A 15,212-nucleotide genomic window follows, 5' to 3' on the forward strand; every position below is an offset into this window, starting at 1 on the left:
TCCATATCTAGTTAATTAACAAATTCTCTAATTCTGCTGTATGGCTCTTACACTTTCCTATTTTATTCCACTTCTACTGCAAGATCCTAGATCCAGCTACCATCACCATTGCATTATTGCCAGTAGCCTCCTGATCTACTTCTCAGTCTTCAATTTCAACCCCTTCTATTTTATTGTCTCTGCTGTACCCACAGTGTTCTTTCTTAAATGAAATCTGCTGTCTGATTATGTGAGCTCTTCAGTGGGTCCTCATGGCTTATAGGATAAAGTCCAAACTCCTCCACTTGGGTAACATGTTGAGAGTGTACTACCTTATTGGTTTTATCTCCTGCTATTCCCCCATGCCCCCCACTCCCAACCAAGCTGGCCTTTTAGTTCTTTTACCATCTTTTCACCTCCCTCTGTTTGGAACCCTCTCGTGCTTTATCCCTGGGCAACACTGCTCCTCCAGCAGGTGTCTGCTTGGTATTCTAAAGTCTGACATAGGTCAGTATGTATTTGCTGCCCTGGCTCAGGGTCTTTCCAAAGACACTGCCAATCACTTGCTAGCTTGCCTATGTTCCCCGTGAGGTTGAAGAATGGGGGCAAAGGCAAAGCTTTTAGTGCCTAGCACATAGATGCTTAGTAAATATTTGTTAAATGGACAAAGGGCCTTTTACAAGTCTATGTGTAGTCATTTAATAAACTTTTTCCACATGTTCTGCTCCCTAGTTCTTCTCCCTCTTATTTCCTGATTTTGTGAGAATCCCAACTCTTGAGCTCCCCTCTGTACCTGGTTTAAATATCTTTTTAAAATCATAACTCAAAAAATAAAATCCTAACTTGTCCATCACTCTTGAAAATGGCTCTCTGCCAACTATTGTGATATTTCCAAAGCCAGTGCTGATGTTACAGTGTCCTTGTGATAGCAGTGTAGAGGAATAAGCAGACATGTAAATAGGAGTTTTTTAGTCTGTTGAGCACCAAATGTTTTTTAAACTTGTTTTTAAGTGAACAAATGTAGTCATACTAACTGATGGGGTGAATTTTCCTGGTGGTTTGGCGCCTCTTTGTTTTCTTTTCTTTTTAACGCTGGGCCAGACTTAGCAGAAAGATGTATATGTAGAGCAGTGGTTCATCAGATGTCTTCAGGAGAACATGCTGAGTGGGGAATTCCTATACAAAGGAGTGAAAAGAAAATTCTGTGAATGAGGTCTCAAAAACTGTTTTCAATTTGACTCCTAACTTGGCTAGTGCTTTTAAAAAACGTTATTAATATTGTTGATGTTATATGGCAGATAAAGGGAAGTTTATTTAGAAACTGGTTATCAAAGCAGCTTAATGTTTTTCTTACCTGTGGATTTTGATAAAGCTCTGAGGTGTTATAGTTTTTTTCATTTTCTAATAAGTTAAAATCTCAGTCTTTCTCATGGGGTAGTAATGCTCTAACATTTGTTTATAAGCATTTGTTTATAACAAGTTAAAATAGCAGCAGAACAAGGTTGTTTTCCACTCTGCTAGTGTTGAAAAAACTATAACTTAGCATCTTTGGTAGGTGTTAGTACTAATGTGGTTATATGCTGCAAATTCATATGGATTACATCCCTGCTGCTTAAACTTTAAAATATGTATTTTAATAATCTTTTATTAAACTGCTGGTTCTGATTAGTTTCTAACAAGCTCCCAGGTAATAGCAAAACTGAGTAGCAAAGGGTTACAGACTATCAGACTTTTTTTTAACCATCTTAAGGAGAGTGTGCATATGTTATTAGATATTCTCTTTGTGTTCTTACTGTAAGGTTAAATAAGTGATAGTTTTGTTAAAAATAGAGTCCCTCTGGAGTCCAGAGTGTAAATTGTAAGTACTTTTTGGGCTCTTACATTTTTAAATCTCTCAGAATCATTGTTTGCTTATAAACTAGTCAAGTGGCACCCCTACACTATAAGTGATATAACTGTGTCTTATTTACCAAGGACTAGGATCTTTTTTTGCCTATCATTCATTGAATTTACTTAAAGTATTCTTTTTTATGATTTTTAAAAAAAATTTCTTTGATTAAGGTATTACATATGTGTCCTTATCCCCCATTGCCCCCACCCCCCACCCCCCCTACTCATGCTCTTTACCCCCCTGTTGTCTGTGTCCATTGGTTAGGCTTATATGCATGCATACAAGTCCTTTGCTTGATCTCTCCCCTTACCCCCACCCTACCCTACCTTCCCTCTGAGGTTTGACGGTATGATTGATGCTTCTCTGTTACTGGATCTGTTTTTGTTCATCACTTTATGTTGTTCATTATATTCCATAAATGAGTGAGATCATGTGATATTTATCTTTCTCTGACTGGCCTATTTCACTTAGCATAATGCTCTCCAGTTCCATCCATGCTGTTGCAAATGGTAAGAATTCCTTTTTTACCGCAGCGTAGTATTCCATTGTGTAGATGTACCACAGTTTTTTAATCCACTCATCTGCTGATGGGCACTTAGGTTGTTTCCAAATCTTAGCTATGGTGAATTGTGCCGCTTTGAACATAGAGGTACATACATCCTTTCTGATTGGTGTTTCTGGTTTCTTGGGATATATTCCTAGAAGTGGGATCACTGGGTCAAATGGGAGTTCCATTTTTAGTTTTTTGAGGAAACTCCATTCTGTTCTCCACAGTGGCTGCACCAGTCTGCATTTCCACCAGCAGTGCACGAGGGTTCCTTTTTCTCCGCATCCTCGCCAGCATTTGTCATTTGTTGATGATAGCCATTCTGACAGGTGTGAGATGGTACTGCATTGTCGTTTTGATTTGCATCTCTCGGATAATCAGTGACTTTGAGCATATTTTCATATGTCTCTTGGCCTTCCTTTTGTCTTCTTTTGAAAAGTATCTATTTAGTTCCATAGCCCATTTTTTGATTGGGTTGTTTTTCTTCCTTTTTGTTAAGTTGTATGAGTTCCCGGTAAATGTTGGAGATTAAACCCTTATTGGTGATAACATTGGCAAATATGTTCTCCCATGCAGTGGGCTTTCTTGTTTTTTGTTGATGGCTTCTTTTGCTGTGCAAAACTTTTTATTTTGATGTAGTCCCATTTGTTTATTTTCTCTTTAGTTTCCATTGCCCTAGGAGCAGTATCGGTGAAGAAATTGCTTCAGCATATGTCTGAGATTTTGCTGCCTGTGGATTCCTCTAATATTTTTATGGTTTCCCATCTTATGTTTAAGTCCTTTATCCTTTTTGAGTTTATTTTTGTGTATGGTGTAAGTTGGTGGTCTGGTTTCATTTTTTTTTGCATATATCTGTCCAATTTTCCCAGCGCCATTTATTGAAGAGACTATCTTGACTCCATTGTATGTTCATGCCTCCTTTGTCAAATATTAATTGAGCAGAGTGGTTTGGGTAGATTTCTGGGTTCTCTATTCCATTGATCTATGTGTCTGTTTTTGTGCCAGTACCATGCTGTTTTGAGAACAATGTCTTTGTAATACAGCTTGATATCTGGTATTGAGATCCCACCTACTTTGTTCTTCTTTCTCAGGATTGCTGCAACTATCCAGGGTCTTTTTTTATTCCAGATGAATTTATGGAAAGTTCGTTCTAGGTCTGTGAAATATGCCGTTGGTATTTTAATGGGAAGTGTGTTGAATCTGTAGATTGTTTTGGGTAGTATGGACATTTTAATGATGTTGATTCTGCCAATCCATGAACATGGTATGTTCTTCCATCTGTTTATGTCTCCTCTATCTCTTTTTTCAGTGTCCTATAGTTTTCCGCATATAGGTCTTTTACCTCCTTAGTTAGGTTTATTCCTAGGTATCTTAATTTTTTTGGTGCAATGGTAAATGAGATTGCTTTCTTAGTCTCTCTTTCTGTAAGTTCACTATTAGTGTATAGAAATGCCATAGATTTCTTGGCGTTAATTTTGTATCCTGCTACATTGCCGAATTCATTTATTAAGTCTAATAATTTTTCATGGCGTCTTTAGGGTTTTCTATGTACAGTATCATGTCATCTGCGAATAAGGACAGTTTTATTTCTTCTTTTCCAATTTGGATGCCTTTTATTTCTTCTTCTTGTCTAATCACAATGGCTAGTATTTCCAGTACTATGTTGAACAGGAGTGGTGAGAGTGGGCATACCTATCTTGTTCCTGTTCTTAGGGGAAATGGTTTTAGTTTTTGCCCATTGAGTATGATGTTGGCTGTGGGTCTGTCATATATGGCTTTTATTATGTTGAGGTATGATCCTTCTATTCCCACCTTGTTGAGAGTTTTTATCAAGAAAGGGTGTTGGATTTTGTCAAATGATTTTTCTGTATCAATTGATATGACTATGTGATTTTTAGCTCTCAGTTTGTTTATGTGATGTATCACATTTATTGATCTGTGGGTATTGTATTATCCTTGCATCCCCAGGATAAATCCTACTTGGTCATGGTGTATGATCTTTCTGATGTGCTGCTGGATCCGATTTGCTAGAATTTTGTTGAGGATTTTGGCATCCATGTTCATGAGGGATATTGGCTTGTAATTCTCTTTCATTGTGTTGTCTTTATCTGGTTTTGGTATTAGGGTGATGCTGGCTTCATAGAATGATCTTGGAAGTGTTCCTTCCTCTTGAATTTTTTGGAATAGTCTGAGGAGGATAGGTTTTAGTTCTTCCTTGAATGTTTGATAAAACTCCCCTGGGAAGCCGTCTGGCCCCAGGCTTTTTTTTGCTGGAAGCTTTTTGATGACTGCTTCAATTTCTTCCATAGTTATCAGCCTATTGAGATTTTTAGATTCTTCTTGATTGAGTTTTGGAACGTTGTATTTTTCTAGGAATATGTCCATTTCTTCCATGTTGTCTTGTTTGTTGGAATAGAACTGTTCATAGTATTTTTTAACAATCCTTTGTATTTCTGTGGGGTCTGTTGTTATTTCACCTCTTTCATTTCTGATTTTGTTTATTTGGGTCCTCTCTCTTTGCTTCTTGGTGAGCCTGGCTAGAGGTTCATCAATCTTGTTCATCCTTTCCAAGAACCAGCTCTTGGTTTCATTGATCTTTTGTATTGTTGTTTTTTGTGTGTGTCTCTATGTCATTTATTTCTGCTCTGTTCTTTATTATCTCCTTCCTTATGCTAACTCTGGGCTTTTCTTGTTGCTCTTTCTAATTCTTTAAGTTACAGAGTTAGATGATTTACTACCATTTTTTCTTGTTTTTTGAGGTAGGCCTGTAGAGTTATAAACTTCCTTCTCAGGACTGCTTTCATTGTGTCCCATAGATTTTGGATTGTTGTGTTTTTATTGTCATTAGTTTCCAGGATGTTTTTAATTTCTTCTTTGATCTCTTTGGTAACCCAGTCATTGTTTAATAGTATGCTGTTCAGCCTCCAAGCGTTTGAATTTTTTGGATTGTTTTTATTGTAGTTTATTTCTAATATTATGTCATTGTGGTCTGAGAAGATGCTTGATATGATTTCAATCTTGAATTTGGGGAGACTTTGCTTGTGATCCAATATGTGGTCTATTTTTGAAAATATACCATGTGCACTTGAGAAGAATGTATATTCTGTGGCTTTGGGGTGAAATGTTCTGAAGATGTCAATTAAATCCATCTGCTCTAGTGAGTCATTTAGGATTGCTGTTTCTTTGCTGATTTTCTTTCTAGAGGATTTATCCATTGATGTCAGTGGTGTATTAAAGTCCCCTACTATGATTGTATTGTTGTCGATCTCTCCCTTGATATCTTTCAGGAGTTTTTTTTTATGTATTTGGGTGCTCCTGCATTGGGTGCATATATGTTTGTCAGGGTTATATCCTCTTGTTGTATCGATCCCTTTAGTATTATGAAGTGGCCTTCCTTATCTCTTGTTATGGCCTTCACTTTGAGGTCTATTTTTTCAGATATAAGTATTGCTACCCCAGCTTCCATTTGCCTAAAAGATATTTTTCTATCCCTTCACTTTTAGTCTGTGTGAGTCCTTTGTTCTCAGGTGGGTCTCTTGTAGACAGCATATATATGGGTCATTATTTTTATACATTCATCCACTCGATATCTTTTGATTGGAGAATTTAGTCCATTTACATTTAAAGTTATTATTGACTAGAGGCCCGTTGCATGAAGATTCGTGCAAGAATAGGCCTTCCTTCCCCTGGCTTTGCTCCCGGCCGCCTGGGAGCCTGCAAGTCTTCGCTCCCGGCTGGAGCGCCGCTCCTGGAGCTCCCTCCGCCCCCCTCCCTCCCCCTCATAGCAGGCGTCCCGCCTCACCCAGCCGCTCTGGGCCTGCATATGCAAATTAACCCACCATCTTTGTTGGGTTAATTTGCATACCCACCCCTGATTGGCTGGTGGGTGTTGTGGAGGTATGGTCAATTTGCATATTTCTCTTTTATTAATGTATATCGGTACTTGTTTGTAGCCATTTTTATTTTTTATTCCTGTGTTCCTTCTTACCTTTTTATTTCTTCTTTTTACACCAGTCCTTTGAGCATTTCTTGGATTGCTGGCTTAGTGATGATAAACTCCCTTAGCCTTTTTTTGTTTATGAAGCTCCTTATTTCCTCTTCAAGTTTGAATGATAGTCTTGCTGGATAGAGTATTCTTGGATTCAGTCCCTTGCTTTGTATCACTTTGTAAATTTCCTTCCATTCTTTTCTGGCCTGATGTGTTTCGGTTGAGAAATCATTTGATAATCTAATGGGAAATCCCTTGTATGTAACTTTCTGTCTCTCTTTTGCAGCCTTTGTCCTGATTCTTTGTCAAAGATTCTCTCTTTGTCCTGAACATTTGCCATTGTAATTATGATGTGTCTTGGTGTGGGTCTTTTCGGGTTCATCTTGTTTGGGACTCTCTGTGCTTGTGTGACTTTTTTCTTCCTCACATCAAGGAAGTTTTCTGACATTATTTCTTCACATAGGTTTTCCAACTCTGTTCCTCTTCCTGTACTTAAAGTATTCTATTTTAGACCATTGCTTTCTCTTGATTTCAGGGGAATTTTATCTTCTCTTTCTTTCAGGGAATACTTGTGTTAATTGACCTTTTTACCATTTAGTTCAGTTCTGCATGAATTATGGATATGTCCAGAAGAATATGTACTTTTTTATATTTGGATTTTTATTCTTTGAAAGTTTCTTGCTAATGTACTTGTCTTGTGGAAAACTAATTGTTAGTTTGCTAGAGCTGCCATAAGAAAGTACCACAAACTAAGTGACTTAAACATCAGAACTGTTTGCCTCACTGTTCTGGAGGCCGGAAATCCAAAGTCAGGGTATCTACATAGTTGGTTCCTATTGCGGGCTGTGAGGGAGAATTGTTCCATGCCTCTCTCCTAGCTTCTGATGTCTTGCCAGCAATCTTTGGTGCCCCTTGTCTTCTCCATCATCATCTGATCTCTGCCTTCATCTTCATGTGGCATTCTGCTTGTGTGTGTGTCCAAAATCCCCCTTGTACTAAGGACATGGTTATACTGAATTAGGGGCCCTTCCTACTCTGATATGGCCTCTTCTTAACTGATTACATCTGCAATGACCCTGTTTCCAAAGAAGGTCACATCCTGAGGTGCCAGGAATTTAGACCTCAACATGACTTTGGAGTACACAGTTCAACCATAACAAAATCACGAATTCTTAGCATCTTAGAAAGTAGTTGTAGGAAAGATACTTGGATCACTGTCAGAATTGCTTTTTTTAGTGCCCCCTTTCAGGCTCCTATTGTCTTAATCCAATAGGAGTTTGTGTGTTCTTTAAAAAGCACTGATTAATTTACAGTAAACAATGGCTGATGGTATTTAGGGGTTCTTTTCTTACCAGAGGTTTGTCCTCGTTACTAGTTCTTTAACATTGCCCTGTTTGTGCTTCTAGGAGACGTTGATCCAGCAGCACGTGTCATTTCATTAGGTCCTGTATCTGATGTTGTGGATAGTGGAGTCCTCCAGCAATTGAATGAGAGCAGTGGACACATCTCAGCATGTCGGTCTAGAGAGTTGCGAATCTGAACAACCTGGGACAGGCTGGGGCCATGAGGCAGAAACAGCAGCCTCTGCCAACACCGGAACAAGCCGCTTCCAGATAAGGCATAAACGGCCTTTTGTAATGGAAATCACGTGAGGGTTAATCTTCTCTGAGAATGGCAGTCAAGAAATGAGATGGTTAACTTGACTACTGAGCAGTTACACCCAGAAGAGCGTCAGTGAGATGACTGAGCCTGAGAAGAAGTGATTGTAATGGTAATGGTAAGGGGGAAATGAACTTGAGTTTTAAACTTGATTTGAGTTACAGTGTCTCTGAATTGAACATCCCATGTTGGAAGAAGATACATTTGGGGGCTCCAGAACTACAGTAGGAAAGTATAGCGCAAGCAGTAAAATCTTCTAGTAAAAACTTACATGCAGGACAACAAAATGATGAAAAATATCAAAGTACCAGATAATCCACCAGGAAGGCTTTTGTTTAGGAATTTGTTTCAAGAATTTGGAACAAGGGATGAGGGACAAAAATCAGTTTTATCCATCAGAGTCAGTGATATAAAATTGCCTATTTGGGTAAAAGAAAAATGTGAAAGACTGTTAGTATTACAAAGAGCATGGATTCAGATGACTTAGGGAAGTCACACCAGCCTGAGAAGAGGGATTCTGAGCCCATTGTAAGTATCATTGAAAACAAATGTGCCAGTCAGCATGTCACAGAAAATGGACGAAGGACAGTAAGAAGTGGATCAGAAGATTTTGTTGACCTTCATGGGTTTACAGCCTCTGTCTCTAAACAAAGTATGGAAACAGTAGAGCTTTTATTTTGCTTTTGTTTTTGTTTTGTTTTGTTCCTTCTCCCTTCCCCCAAATAGAAATGAGGGTTCTTAGTCTGTTTCTGGCAATCTGTTAATTTATTAGGATAGTTGTCTTTCGTTTGCTTTTCAATAGGCATAGTACATTTAGTTAAAGAGCACATCTGTATGCTACAACTTGATTACATCTTTTTTCTAGCTATTTTGCATTTTTTCTTTTACCATGTTTCAGTTTCTGCATGTAGAATTAAATAAGAAACAAAATTTGTAAAGTTGTAACATTTCACATGGAAATGCTGCCCAATCTTCACCAGCTTCAGAAATCTGACCTTTGCCGATGCTGCAATAAAGTGTTGTAATTTAAATATGCTGTAGTTGGATTTTATTTGGTTTTGGAAACCTACTAAATGGATAAATCAGTATCTTCCAAGGTCATCTTCATCCTTTATGAAGTTGTCTCAGAGACGATTTCTTCAGCATGTCACTAGTATTGTTGCTCTCACTTTAGCATTCTGTATTTGCGTTGTTTTCCTGGGTGCCTGAGTCATTAGGTTACCTTTGGGTCAGTACAAAAAGTAGCCTGTGGAGTCCAGTGGAATAAATAGGCTTAAAGCTAATTAGAAAATGTTGGCACAGCACGTCTAACATGAGGAGTGTTTATGTTTTTACCAGAATGTGTGCAAACCTGGGTGATAAAAGCCTTTGTAAGGCAGGCAACTCAGAAAGGAATCACAAGAACCATTGTTTTCCATTTCTTTCTAGGTGTTCATTCCAGGGCTGACTTACATAATCCAAAGGAGTGCCTGTAATCAGTATTGCTAAAATTTTTTAAATTCAGCTGAGAGTCATTAGAGTTTGAAAAGAAATAGAATTCTAATTTTAAAAGAAAGTTTTGAAAGTCCTTAACCAACTGTTAACCCTATTCTCCAAGACTTCTCACCATCTTCATTGCTGACCTACATGCTATTTGTTACTATTTTGTGTTGGGGAAAATGGTTTACAAGTTTTATCATTTCTGTTTTAAATTGTTTGGGGGAGCCAGAGATAATTATACTGTATATTATGCACAACTCAGAGGATATCTGAAAGTCAGCTGTAATTCACCTTCATTTGCCTTTCATATGTCATCTAGACAGAACAAATGTAGTGTGTTTTGGGAACCATAAAGAAAGATCAAATAAGATGGTACATTATTCAGTTAGATTACTATAACAAAATAGCTTACTGGTGACCAAAAGAGTAGTGATATGTAAGGTAGATTCTATGTTAACCACCAAGAAGCTTGCTTATATTAAAAAAAAAAGGAAAAAATGAGGGGAAAGCCGCCTGATTTTTAGAAAATATTGTTATTCTTATAATTTTGCCAGTCTTGTGGACCGCTCTTTAATCCTCTGATTCCAAAAGGATTAAAGGGCAAAGCTAAAAAGACCTCTGGGAACCTAAGAGTCTGTCCCAGTGAAAGCTGCCCAGGCCCTTGCATATTCTTAGTCTCTATACTTGACCCATGGAAAAAACCTGGTGGCTAGACAGAAGAATGGATACACACAGCACACAGGACATAGAAGAGCCAAACAACAAGCAAGACTAGAAAAGTGAACACATAAGCAAAACACAGAAATATAAAGAGGAGAGATCCTGGCCCAGACCCTGCCAGGCCCTGGGGTGGTGGTCCTGGAACGGGTGGAATGTTAACATTAGAAGAAACCCTCAGTTTGCAGAGGTGTGAGGGCTTAACTCCTTTCAGTGCTGTGAGATCAGTCATTGGTGATGTCAGAGTTTTTTGTAATTAATAGAAATAACTTCATTAAAAGAAGGAAATAGGCCTAGAATGGTGAGGCCACCAGCAAAGAAAAACAGACCTCAGATGTCTTAATAACTACAGCCATGTCATAAAATACCTTTGTAATACTCATACTGGAAAACCTGAGGTAATGGTTAATTTTTTGTTTGTTTGTTTTTGTTTTTATTGATTTCAGAGAGGAAAAGAGAGGGAGGGAGGGATGGGAGAGAGAGAGAGAGAAACATCAATGATGAGAGAGAATCATTGATCAGCTGCCTCCTGCACACCCCTCACTGGGGATTGAGCCCGCAACCCAGGCATGTGCCCTTGACCGAATCGAACCCAGTACCCTTCAGTCCGCAGGCTGATGCTCTATCCACTGAGCCAAACAGGCTAGGGCTGTTTTTTTTCTATTTTTTAAAAATAATGTTTTTAAATAAAAGGCAGAGATGAAATATATCTCAGGTTCCCTTCCAAAATGGCTTTAAAGTTTTTTACATTCAGTTTTTTACTTCCAGCTGTCCAGAATCCAGCCAGTATGTTATTTAGTTGCAAGTGAAAGATGCCCAATTTAAATTCTATTAAACTCATGGGAGGTTATTGTAAGGATCCTAAAGTTTGAAACCAAGACAAGAGTATTGTTGGGCTTTAGAAATGACTAAATACAGTCTGAACTCCCGTGTGCTTTCTGTTTCTCAGCTTTATTCTTCCTCACTGTCTTAGTCTGTTCTGGCTGCCATAACAATACCACAGACTGGGCAGCTTAAACAGCAGGCATTTATTTCTCACAGTTTTGGAGGCAGGAAGCTCGAGATCAAGGTGCCAGCATTATCAGTTTCTGGTGAAGCCTTGGCCTGCAATTGGCTGTTTTCTCAACTGTGTCCTCATATGGCCTTTCCTCTCTGCAAAGGACACCAGTTCCATCGGGTCAGGGACCCACCCTCATGACTTCATTTAACCTTGGTTACTTCCTCAAAGGCCCCATCTCCAAATATAGCCACACTGGGGGGTGGAGCTTCAACCAATGAATTAAAGCAGGGGGCGGGGGGAGGGAGATACAATTCAGTTCATAACACTAACTGTAAACTTGGCTGCCAAATGTCCCTGACTTTTATGTCTTGCAGGTACAGAAGTGACAGGTGCTCTGCAGCAAAATCTCCATACCCACAGAACCGCTGGTCCCACTTGGCATAGAGGTCTGTCCTTGGACCAGTGATCTGTGGTCAAGGGGATGGTATGGCCACTCTCCAGGATCCTTCATAATTACCTGGGAGGACCACTTCCTACACTCACTATGCAAAATTTGGCCTCTCTCGGGTATTAAATGTGGATTTTCCACATAGCTGTAAGCTTTCTAAAGCTTGGTTTTTAAAGAATTCTGAATTTTTTATCAGTACAAGCTCTCAGTAAAACATCCCTTTTACTCTATGGCTGGCCCCTGGGTGTAGTTGTCCCAGCTTTCAATCTGGTGTTCTTCCCTAGACATTAAAACAAAATGGAGATGGAGTCAATTTAAAGTAAATTTAGAAATCCTTAGCATGTTACAAGTAAAATAATATTTTTGGCATTCTTATTTAAGTGTGCGTGCGTGTGTGTGCGTGTGTGTGGTGTGTGCGCGCACATTCGTGTGTGCGCACATGCGTGTGTATGTGTTTGTGTGTGTGGGAGTTTTACTTTGGAAGTCCAAAGGAAACTTTACCATCTTCTGTTATCTCTAAATATGCTTCTTTCTGGAGGAGTAACAAAATTGTTGGATTACTTTTCAAATGTTTGTTTCCTTGGAAGTGGTTCTACTTTATAGTTATTGGAAAAGCATTTCAAATTCTGTTGAGTGTGTGCCTCTATGTGTATAAGGTCTCATGGTTTTACCCTTTTTTTTGGCTTCCTACATGATACTGTATAGTCAGTTTTATTTGGGATGCATGGGCATATAGTGTAATATGTATAGATCATGTATCATAGGAATGTACACTTGAAACCTATATAATATTATTAACCAACATTACCTTCAATAAATTTAAGAATAAAATAAGATCAAAATATTTATATAAATACTTGGCAACTATTGGAAGAGAAAGATTGGTTGACAAATCCTTGTTGGTACATTCTGTATCAGAGACTGATATAAGCACTGGGGATACACTGGTGGGGAAAAAATCCCTGTCCTCGTGTAACTGACATTCTAATGGGGGAAACAGACAAGATATGAAAAACTCAGTTAAATTAGTGATGATACCTGTGAAGTGCTTATTGCAAGGAGTGGCACATAGGAAGGATTTGTTTGATGATAGCTACTGTTATTATTACACATTTGCATCTGCTGTTTCCTCTTCTGGGAATATCCTGTTCTGTATTACTTGGCTCATGCTACTTACCTCTCAAAATTCAGTCCAGACTTTGCCTCTTCTAGGAAACCTTGCTATGTCCTCACTAGTCACCATTTGATTTAGGTGCTTTACTTGAGCTTTATTAAGATGCCTCTCTGCCTGCCTGCCCACCCCAGGGAGGGAGTAGATGAGGTTTAATGAAGTGTGGTTGCTCTGCTGCTGTTTTGCAGAAGAGAAAAGCAGAGCCCTTTATTTGGGAGTACAAGGCTAGGAATGGAGGATTCCTGTGAAGTGCTCAGCAAATGCTTCCCTCCAGACCATGGGAATTCTGAAGTATCTGCTCAACCCCCAGAAAATGCACGTGGCCATGTTTTGAACCACCTGCCCCTGCCACATTCAGAACAGGACTTTTGCCCTTGACCCAAATTCTGCCTGACCATTGCTCTTACTTGCCTCGTCTGGCTTGATCAATTGAGTTTCAGGAGTTTGGAAAGTGGAAACAGGTCCCACTAGTCTGCCATTTCCCGGTCCTTACTGACTCTGGATGGTGGCAGGGCAACTTCGGGGTCAGTGCTGGCAGGAAATTTCTCATCTGGATTGATGGGTAGAGAATGTCATTCTAGTTTCATGAACTGTTTGCTTTGTAATGGAAGAGGTGAACAGGTGAGCTTCATGTATTTCCCCCAGAGCTCTGTGCACCTGTATACACTTGCCATTAGGGAGCACTCAGGTCTGCTATATTTTTTTCAGTAGAGGCCCAGAGGCAAGAGATACCTACTAGGTTCTGAGGGGCAGTGAAGGCGCCAGGCTGACTATGGTCATTCACTCACTCATAGATGTCTATTGAGCACCAGCTGCAGTATTTCCTACCTGTCTGACCTTGGATAGTTATTAACCTATAGACCACACTTTTCTGTAAAATGAGGATAAGTTATTAGAGTTGTGTGAGGAATCAATGGGATAATGAACATGAGGGCCCTAATACAGTGGCTGTTGTATAGTTAGTGCTCAGTAAAGGTTAACTGATAGTAGTGATAGTATTACTACCACAGCTTCTCTGTACCAGGTACAGTGTTGGATACAAAGTTGACCAAGCTGACTTTGCCCTTGAAGAATTCATAAACCCTTCAGGTGTGCAAAGAGTGAATATAAAGTTCAATAATAATTTCCAGTAAACAATACTTGATTGCCCACAGAAAAATGTGCCTGAACAGCAAGCAGCAGGAATGCCATCTTTCAGGCCACTCTGACCTGGACCGAGTCCTGTGTCCTTGCCAAATAGAGAAATAATGTCCCCATTCCCCAGAAAACACTGACCAGTTAGATTCAAGCATAAACCTTTTATTTTCGCATGAATTTTTTTCCTGTATGTTTCTTCCTCGATAACAGGGGTTGGTGCTTGATTTGAATATTAAAGACAAATGCATGGTAGTCCTAGTTCATATGACTCTAAAAGTATCATGGCAGTTTCTGAGTCCAGTATCTCCAATAAGAGTGAGCTATCGGATCAAACCACCCTGAGGGTTTTTCTAAGATATATCATGGATGGGGGTCAGATGGACAAAATTCCAGAATGCCCTTTGGAAGAGACGGGGATCCTCAAAACCACATAGGCTGGTGACTTGTCTATTAACAGACAGAGTGGGCCAGGAAAATGCTCCAAAGTCATCTTCAGATTGAAGTGGGTTTTTGCTGGGCTTCTTGAGGGTGTTGGCAAAGAAAAGGAAGTGAAAGGAGCCAACCAGGAAGCAGTTTGACATGAGAAAGCAGAATTGTTTTTCAATTTAATCTGTTTGACCCCTTGCTTGTGTGTTGAGCACAAGGGCATGAGGGGATTGGTTTTCAAATCAGTGAACCCACATTTACTAGGATTTCTGTGTGCAGCGGGGCCATTGATTTAAGCATTGAGACTAGGAGGAATTGTAGGGAATGATCCAAATCCTTTAGTAATTTATAATCTTGTTCAAATCTACACATGGAATGTGTACCCTCCCACATCAACACAAGACCAGCTACCACACTGCCCCATACCATGATCCCAGTGTGGTGGGGTGCTGGCTGTGAACTAGACAGAGCTGACTGGTCCTGCCACTTACTGGGTAAATTTCTTAACCTAAGCCTTGTTTAACTCATTTGTACCATGGAGAATAGAATTATGAATCTTCTAGGTGGTTGTGAAAATTAAATGGGAAGCATTCATTCATCACTCATGAGGTCACAGCGATATACAAGGCAAAATCTTGCTTCTATGGCACTTAAACTGAAGGAGAGGGAGACATACATAATGAAAAGTTCAGAAAAACACCAAGTAGAGATAAGCTACGATGGGTACTGTGATGTGCCACCCAGACCGTCTTCTCTGGAGGCCTTGCTCT

At 39.4% G+C, this 15,212-nt stretch overlaps 1 protein-coding gene across 6 annotated transcripts in view; it reads left to right on the forward strand.

The window, feature by feature from the left end:
• UPF2 (UPF2 regulator of nonsense mediated mRNA decay) overlaps positions 1-9,095 on the forward strand; it is a 122,580-nt gene extending 113,485 nt beyond the window's left edge. For all 6 annotated transcript variants that reach the window (XM_054716578.1, XM_054716579.1, XM_054716573.1 and 3 more), the window contains one exon: positions 7,812-9,095. In XM_054716578.1, the coding sequence (XP_054572553.1) occupies positions 7,812-7,821 (10 nt within the window). In that variant the 3' untranslated portion in view covers positions 7,822-9,095. The remainder of the gene's footprint in view (positions 1-7,811) is intronic.
• The last annotated feature ends 6,117 nt before the right edge of the window (positions 9,096-15,212 follow it).

The sequence above is a fragment of the Eptesicus fuscus genome, chromosome 5 (genome assembly GCF_027574615.1).
Source record: "Eptesicus fuscus isolate TK198812 chromosome 5, DD_ASM_mEF_20220401, whole genome shotgun sequence".
Taxonomy (NCBI): Eukaryota; Metazoa; Chordata; class Mammalia; order Chiroptera; family Vespertilionidae; genus Eptesicus; species Eptesicus fuscus.